This window comes from Nesoenas mayeri (genome assembly GCF_963082525.1).
Source record: "Nesoenas mayeri genome assembly, chromosome: 5".
NCBI lineage: Eukaryota > Metazoa > Chordata > Aves > Columbiformes > Columbidae > Nesoenas > Nesoenas mayeri.
In genome coordinates this window covers 65,147,536-65,156,457 of record NC_137548.1, presented here as the reverse complement: position 1 = coordinate 65,156,457, position 8,922 = coordinate 65,147,536, and the positions used below count along the sequence as shown (strand labels likewise).

The window sequence follows — 8,922 nt, the reverse complement described above, 5'->3', positions numbered from 1 at the left end:
CTTTACAAGGATTAGGAGATTGTAACAAAGATGGTCATATTTCAAGAGGTACCGGTGTAAGTTATACGCTTCTGCTGTAGGGTTTCCTACAGTCTTCGCTCAACATGCTATATACACTGACCCAAATGAACAGGTGCTTTGCATTTATTTGAGAATCTTAATTCACGCAACAGTAAAAAAGAAGATTTGGTGACAAGACCGGGTGGCACATTCAGTCTGTTGCTCTCCGAGTGGACTCAACAATAGCCGGGGGTGTGCAATGGAGCAAAGACTATGCAATCAGTGACCCCTCGCCCCGTCGGTGGGGGAGAATTCCAGAAAAACACAAAGAAGCTGCTGTTTTTGCTGTTGCTGCTATCAGCCCACAGAGCAGTGCCTGTTAAATGTAGTTCTGCCATTCACTGCTCAAGCAGGAATAGGGGAAAAGTACATTTTATCATCCTATGTCAATTTTTTTCCTTTCATTAGACCTGAGCGTGCTTTGGGAGGAAAGGTAGAAGCACCTGACTTGCTTAGATTTCTCCTGTACGTTAAGGGTATGCAATATTTTGCCAGCATTTTGCGCCGATTCTAATTCAATGAGTACTACTGAGTCACTATGTAAGAAAAAAAATCCATGAGAAGCATTGGTTTATACCTCTATGTAGCATTTGTGGAGTTGGTGTTATCTTGCCATACCTATAGAAGCAATTCTGAAGGGGTATGGAACAAAACACCAAACAATATCTGAAAGAGTCTGATTTAATAGGTCTTGGATCAAATTTCCTTTTTCAAACCTGTCATTCTGGTTTTATCTAAAACCAGTTTCTGTATTTAGATTTTTGGTGTCCCTTTGGATTTGCCTAAAACTAGGCATGCCTATTCTATTTAATTACTACAGTATTTAGAAGCCTTGTTAGCTTTGAGAGATGAGAGGGTAAGGAAAAGGGAAAATCGAATGCCTGGGACAGATTTAAAAGTACAGGTTAGAAGTCAGAGATTGTAATTTAGGCAAGAAAATTTGGACTTTCAGGTTTCCCTCTTGAATTCTGCATACCTCTCTCTTTTTTTTTTCTTATGGATCAATTCAAATCTCTATATTTTTATAATCAGCAAAGACTAGAAAAAACCAGTGCCTGGATGCTTCAAGATTTTAACTTTGGGCTAGCAGCTGTAGTTTGGTTCTGTGACCTGCAGTCCTGGAGCAGTCTGGTAGTTTTATTTGAGAAAACAACACATTTAATGAGCTGTAAGACCATGCTGTGATGTGGGCCAAAGCATGGCAAGGGGGGGAGCTTGGAAAATCAGGTTGTAAAGCACATGTTGGATCTCCCGATCTGAGCTCGAGTCCCAATGCAGAGACACCGTAACTTTGCTAATGCAATGGGTAACTAGAAAAGCATTATTTTTAACCTTCTCCCAGATATCTGTTTTGATCAAAAAAAGTACAAGATGTTATTTTAAAAATGTATCCTTATTCTGTTACAAGGTGCTGTACAAATACAGTATTTGGCCATCTGATCCAGACCAGTGCTAACAGGATACGCAGCATACCCTTATTGCAAATACATTGGGCAGCGGGGTTCAAGGCAAAAGAGTAATTTCACTGTTTTTGGAAGTACTTGTAGTGGCACAGATGTGAATTTCTACACTTTAGGGGTGCAAATTGGAAAATCCTAGCTTTGACATTCCCTCCACCATGGGCTACTTCGGAGCACCATGTGAACCCGTTGGAAGGCTCCGTTTTGTTCTGATGAGATGTCGGTTTCTGTCGGGCACAAAATGAAGAGGGAAAATGAAGGCGATTCAGTAACCCACCCAGAATACCAAATACTCTCTTCTTCAGATGATAAGCCTCAAGCTTTGTTTTTCTATATATTTTTTAAACTATTTTTAACTTAATTTGACTGAAACTCTCAGTTCTGAAAGTCTGTTGCTGAACGTTTTTTAATAGCCAATACATGTGTTATCTCCTTTAGCACTCCCATTGCAGCCACGCTGTTTGTGACAGAAACCCGGCTGCCAGACACCTGCCAAGCGCACAAACGCTGATTCCACCTCCAAGCAGAAACAACCTCTTATATTTTAGGTTGGTGGGGTGTGTGACCCCTCATCCCTCTGCTTGGTTTTGCCTCCCATGAGGCTGCCGGGCCTTGTGTCTGGCGCACAAGTGTGATGGGAGCGGCTGAGGGACCTGGGGGTTCAGCTGGAGAACAGGAGCTGAGGGGAGACCTTCTGATCTCTGAACTGGCTGAAAGGAGCTTGGAGCGTGGAGGGGGTTGGTTTCTTCCACTTAAATTTGAGAAAAAACTTCTTCTCAGTGTGACAAACACTGGCCCAGGCTGCCCAGGGAGGTTGTGGAGTCTCTTTCTCTGGAGACATTCAAACCCGCCTGGACACCTTCCTGTGTAACCTCATCTGGGTGTTCCTGCTCCATGGGGGGATTGCACTGGATGAGCTTTCCAGGTCCCTTCCAACCCCTGACATTCTGATTCTTCGAAGTGATGGGATGAAAGGAAATGGCCTCAAGTTGCACCAGAGGAGGTTTAGATTGGATATTAGGGAAAATTTCTTCATGGAAGGGGTTGTCAGGAACAGGCTGCCCAGGGCAGTGGTGGAGTCACCATCCCTGGAGGGGTTTATACGATGTACAGATGAGGTTCTTAAGGGACATGGTTTGGTGGCAGAGTTGGACTCCATGGTCTTAAAGGTCTCTTCCAGCCAAAACGATTATACAATTCTGTGATCAGCAGAGCAGACAGGGACGCTGCCGCCTCGTCCCGGCTCCACAAGATGGCGCCGCCCCCCCCCCGCCTCCCGGGCCGTTAACGCCGCTCCCGCGCGTTTGAAAAATAACGGTCCGGAGGGCCCCGCTAGGGGGCGTGCCAGTTTCTTCCGCGCTGACGTAAGAGGGGGCGGGGCTGTGTCCCCGGAAGCGGCGCACGTGGGGCGGTGGCAGCGGCGGGTCCATGGGCTCGCGGGCGGCAGGTGCCGCTCACGCAGGTGAGTACCTGGGCGCGCGCCGCCTTCCCTCAGTCCCCTTCCCGGTAACGGTCGGTAACGGTCCCTGCTCCGGGCTCCGCAGGGGCCGGCGAGCCGCCCGCTGAGGAGGAGATGCCCGAGCTGTCCGACGGTGAGGAGGCCTGGGAGGAAGAGGAGGAGGAAGAAGGTGCTGATACCGAGGGCCCGCGGACCCAGTGCCTCTTCTGCGACAGGTGGGGAGGTGAGGGGAGCCCCCCACGCCGGGCTGAGGGACACTGTGAGGCGCGATCCTACCCGCGGAGCCCCCCGGGGAAGGGAGGCGGGGGGCGAGGGCCGGGACTCGGGCTGCGGGAGGCAGCGTGTCGGAAAAATAAGTATTATATCATTTCTAACAGCGCTTGGGGGTTTCGTGTTGTATGCGGCGTTTGCAGAGCCAAAGGTCTTAAATGCAGCCAAAGTTCTGTTAAATCCAGACTAAAGGAGGGAGGGAAAAAGGTGGAAAGCAGATAATTCCCCTTACCGTGAATTAGGATGGAAGTTTGTCAGTTTCTTTTTCTCTGTCATCTTTTCCCTTTATCAGTGAGTAGATGAGATTCTCTACTTTGGAGCAGATCTACTTGGCCAACGTGTATACATGCAGTTCTTAGATTTCAGGTTCAATGCTGTCTTTGCTTTCAAAAAGTTTTTTAAAGTTAACAGTGTTTGTGGTTTTGTCAAACAAAATTTTACTTTTATTACCTTGTTTTGCAAACAAGATAAAAGCTGCTTTGTGAGGTATGGAATAAGGTACCTGTTCTTCCTTTCTTAAAGGCAAAAGTGATGTGTTCTGAACACATTACTTAGCAGGTCAGAACAGTGCGCATTAAACTCATATGAGCATTACAATTTCTAAGCATGTTAATACTGAGTATTCAATAATTTGTTATTCCCAGGTTGTTTAGTTCTGCTGAAGATGTGTTCTCCCACTGCAAAACAGAGCATCAGTTTAATATTTGTGATGTGGTCAGGAAACATGGTAAGTTCTTTTCATGAGTTGTCATTTTCTTCTGCATATCAGCATCTTGTTTAAAATAAGTTGCAAAGATTAGCTTGTTTCTAACTGCTTTCCTGGTTGTAGTTGAAGATTCCAAGACTGAGGAAGATAAGCTATTCTAGAAAAATGCTTATATGTTATATTTATGCTGGCCATTTTTTATATGGTTTATTGACTGGTAAAGCTCTTGACTAGTTACAAAAGCAAGATTGATCTCTGCTGTACTCAGTCCCCACCCTCCAATGTCTGTTTCATTCTTTCCAAGTGAAGTTTTAAGATTTGCTTTCTCTTGAAGCTGCCATCTGTTTAGGCCAAGCGGGTGACTGAAGAAAGGTGTGTATAGGAGGATGTATGTGAAGTGAGGGAGGGCTTTGGAAGAGTTAGAGAAGTGCTGAACTGTTGAGCCTGAAATACGTATATTTCGTATAGAGGAAAATACATATTGCATTGAGCCTGAAATATGTATATTTTATGTAGAGGAAAATATATATTGCATATAGAGGAAAACAGAGAAAGGGCAACAGAGTTGGAGAGATACTGTGTTAAGAGTGTGCACTAAAATGAGAGAGAGAGATAAGGGGATGGGAATCACACGAAGTGTTTAGAAATCAAAATTAAATAAATGAAATCCATGTTCATAGGCCATGTTCACATGTGTTCCATTTGTAATTTGCAGCAAATGTATTTGTATTTAGGGTAAGAATTTCCTAGTTTTGTCCTGAAGAGAAAAAAAAATGTAAATGTTAAATTTAAGATAGGAAGAGTGCACTACATAATGATGTACACCCCAAGGGGAAGCTGACCAATTGAACAAGTAATTAGCTTTAATTTCATTGTAAAAATCTGTGTGGGTTTTCTATAATACAAGCACACTCTTTTTTCCCCTCTTCTTTCTTTTTAGGACTTGATTTTTATGGATACATTAAACTAATAAACTTTGTTAGATTAAAGGTAGGTGTGCCATGTATAACTTCCATGATCTATGTCTGTTACTTCTTGATAAGTGGAGTTTCTCAGTCCTTGCATGTGTGTTGGTGCAAAAGACCCTTTCCTGAGGATGTAAGCTGGCCAGACCTCTGCTGCACTGTTAGTAAGGACCACACGTGATCCGTTAGGTCATAGAAACTAAAATTAATCTCAGCTGAAATGACACCAGAAACAAGAAATCTGATGGGAACCTGCGGTTTTAAGTAAGGCCTGGGTATATTTGTGACTGTGACTTTGAAGTTCTTTGGTCGTTCCTTAAAAGGTCAGGTTTAGACTTAACACCATCTTATGTAATTGAACATTTTTAACTTAAATCTTCAAATATTTTCTTAAATCCTCAAATAGTTACTTAAGGCATAGCTAGCTATGCAGAATAAACACAGAAATGGAAAAACTGAAGTCCAGCATCTGACCTCTCCTTTCCTGACAAAGTATTAACTGTCTGGTGCAAAGAGAAGATAATATAGCATCTGTGACATTTGTGTAAAAACCCTTTGCACGATTAGTATCTTGTCATTATTGATTAGCCCTGTTGTAAACTATATATCTGGCACAGCCAAACACCTGAGTAAACTTGGTTCCTGATAGCAGTGTAATCCTAAAAGTATCGTTCAATGTCTGTCTGTCTGTGCTGCATTACAGCTTGTACTGAATTCTGTGATCTTGTGGCTTGCTGGGCTTGAGGACCCAGACTAGCTCGTAGGTGTAGTTTTGTGCTCTACTCTGGTCACTGTGGTTGTAGGGTCAGTATGCCAAGGTGAGTACTTGTTGTCAGGACCAGGATGGAAGCCAGAAGTTGATTTCTTCACTGTTCTTGCTAGTCATGCTTTAAAGTAATATATTTCTCAGCCTTTGCTACAAAGTTACTTTAATAGTAATAGTTGGAAGAACAGGTCTTTGCTTATTTTCTTAAATGAAATTGAAGGGGTGGTGTTTTTGAAGAAACTTAGCTTAGATGCTCTTCTTCTGTCTAGAAACCAACAACAGCATGTTTGAGTTCACTCAGCAGCCCACTGCCTTGGGAAGGAGAGGAATATTTGAAACCAGAGCTAGAAGATGATCTCCTGCTTCAGTTCGGTAAATACATGTTTCAGTATGATTGTTCTGCCTTGTGGGGTAAATGTGATATTGAGAGAGTTTCTGTCATAAAAAGCATCATCACTATTATTCAGTTTATGTAGATACGTAAGAAAGTCCATGGAAAAGTTGAAGTCAATGATGGTTTTTAATGGCTGAGATTTCCTTAGCCCTGTTTTATTATCTATATTGGCTTATGGTAAATAAGATGTTCATAGAAGAGATGCTGTATGTAGTAATTGCCTGATAAGCTGTCAGTAACTTCTTACCATATCCAAAACCACAGGAGCATATTTTTTTTATGCATTGACATGTGTTGAGATCACCAGCTGAATTTGACAAGAGGTGAAGGGGACCTGGCACCAAGTCTGAGATTTAGTAGCTAAAAAGCAATGTTTTGTTTAAATTAATTTTTTATGCTCTTCTGTGTTTTGTGTGTTCATAAGCTTTATAAAAGCATAAGGAATTAGTTTGAAAATTAAGAGTTGCTGTCTAATTATTAAGACATTTTAAATGTATGTGCGTTCTTAACTTTTACCATTGCCACTGACAGCCCTTTTGGCCTCAGAATAACGTAACTGGAAAAATAGCGTCTCTTTTATCAATAATCAAACACTGGTATTTAGAGAAGCCCAAATTCTGGATATATTTGCTTTGTTAACTTAAGAGCTTGCTTCTAGCATACTCAATTTTACTGAGTAGTATTGTGTTCTGCAGTTAGTCTTATGAAATTCAGTGATGCTTCTTGTAGAACAGACTACTTTTAATCATCCAAAGACAGAAATAGCAACATTGAAAACATGTTTATGAGCTGCTGTGAAGCAACTTGTGACAGGTATTTGTGTTTTTTTTCTTCTTCCTCCCCGCTTCATCAGACATAGAAGATCTTTGTGAGCCTGCAAATGTTTTGCCTTCTAATGGTTTAAATGATACCACGATTCTCCTTGAACGATTAAAACATGCAGAACACAGAGCACGACTTGCAGAAGCAGCCTTGGCTAGAGCACAAGATGATCTTCAAAAAATGAAGTAAGTATTCTCACTGAAGTTTTAGGGTTTTTTTATTTGATGTGGTTTTAGGTGAGATGAGATGTTCATGTTTAAAAACCAATTGGAAATTCAAAGAAATGGTAGAATGTAACTATGGAGTAAAACTCATTACTTGTGCTGGCACTGTAGGTTTCACTTTTATCTTGTAGATGATTAGTGAAAACTACACAAAACCTGCACAAATTGAAAGAGCAAAGTAGGTGTAGGAAAGCTAAATAAGCACGTGGCCCAGAAACATGTGTTTTGTTTCAGAGCTAGTCCTTCTGTTAGCCTTCCTTTCTGTTCGTCCTCTGGTGACCAGTCACTAGCAGGGTTCTGCAGGGATCCATCTTAGGGCCCGCACTCTTCAGTGTCTTTATAAATGGCTCAGACTCAGGACTTGACAGATTACTTAGTAAGTTTGCTGATGACACAAAATTGGGAGGACTTGTTAACACTTTTGAGGGCAAGAGAGGCCCTGCAGAGGGATCTGGACAAATTGGAGAACTGAGCAATCACCAGCCGCATGAAGTTCAATTGAGAGTGAGTACTGAATTTTGCACCTGAGACATGGCAACCCTGGGTGTATATACAGACTGGCGGATGAGATGCTGGAAAGCAGCTCCATGGAGAAGGATCTGGGAGTTCTGGTCAGCGGCAAGTTGAACATGAGCCAAGAGGGCCAACCGTGTCCTGGGTGCATCCAGCACAGCATCGCCAGCCGGGCAGGGATGGCATTGTCCTGCTCGTGCTCCACACTGGACAGATAAACCAGTTGTACTGTAGTAACCTATGTGCTGTAATTCATAGTGATAGTGATTCATGCTGGAGGTTATTCCATTGAAAGAGAGCACATAGAGATGTTTCGTTTCAGGTAAACTTCTGAAATAAAGATAGCTCCCAAGTCAGATGTGGAGCAAGAACAGCGTACAGAACCTTAATCTACAGTAACCTGGTTTTCTGCTGTTTTCTGTCATTGAAATATGTGTTATGCAAGTCTTGCTCTCCAAGATGTGGAAAAAGTGGTTTAGGTTTTTTAGTGACTGCCTGTTCAGGATCAGTCATGCAGCTCTCTAGAGACTGTTGCCTTCTGAACCTGGGAATAATAGTATGAGGACACCCACTAATTACGTAGAAAATAATTTATGCAGAAATGTTTTTCAAGTTTGCTAGACCATGTAGATTTACTAAATTATGAGAATTGAAAGGGATACAATGTAAAGACTAGCTGGAGGCCTAATGACCTTTCCCCGAGCCCCCCCAAATGATATCAGGTCACCTTTAGTATTAGATATAACTTAAAGATTTAAGCGCATGGCTTGCATATCCTGAATTTTTTTCATCTGTGTCCTGTTTAGAGATGATGGCTTCTGTACATTAAGTTCCTATTTAAGAAAGCATGACCAGTGTTAAAAAGGTGAGGTTTGACTGGTTTGGAGTGGTCTAGGATGGAAGGTTTGATGTTGGACTGTAGACCATGGAGGAATATGGTCTGGCTGAAGCATGTGGGCTTTTTCTCTCATTGTGAATATAGTATGAACTGTTTGCTTCTCAGCTTTTGTGGTTTTGTGATAAGCCCCTTGATTTGTGTATTTTGTCATCAAAACTGCTTTGAGAAATCAGAAGATAACATGAGTATTAGGAATGCAAGGCCACAGAGGAAAAATAAGTTGCAGCATGTGAATAGAAATGAAATGAAAATAAATGGAATTTTAAGCTCTGGTTTGTTTCCACCCAAATGCTTCAATTTTAAAGTACTTTCTTCTACCTTGCAGTAGTTGTGCAGTGGTGTATGTTTTATATTTCTTGTGGTGTTTGTTGTATTGAGTCCATAT

The 8,922-nt window shown here is 42.0% G+C and overlaps 1 protein-coding gene across 5 annotated transcripts in view; it reads left to right on the top strand.

Moving 5' to 3' along the window:
* Nucleotides 1-2,913: 2,913 nt before the first annotated feature.
* The window catches only part of PRMT3 (protein arginine methyltransferase 3), a 51,023-nt gene continuing 45,014 nt past the window's right edge, over nucleotides 2,914-8,922 (top strand). For 3 of the 5 annotated variants that reach the window (XR_013922223.1, XM_080345993.1, XM_080345991.1), the window contains exons 1-6: nucleotides 2,914-2,982; nucleotides 3,065-3,194; nucleotides 3,894-3,976; nucleotides 4,896-4,945; nucleotides 5,956-6,058; nucleotides 6,934-7,087. Coding sequence is in view for 4 of the 5 variants with exons in the window: in XM_080345993.1 (XP_080202119.1) it covers nucleotides 2,949-2,982; nucleotides 3,065-3,194; nucleotides 3,894-3,976; nucleotides 4,896-4,945; nucleotides 5,956-6,058; nucleotides 6,934-7,087 (554 nt within the window). In the remaining variant the exon portion in view is untranslated. Of the gene's footprint in view, nucleotides 2,983-3,064; nucleotides 3,203-3,893; nucleotides 3,977-4,895; nucleotides 4,946-5,955; nucleotides 6,059-6,933; nucleotides 7,088-8,922 lie in introns of those variants that run through there. The other 2 variants (XM_080345992.1, XM_080345994.1) reach the window with 2 other exon arrangements.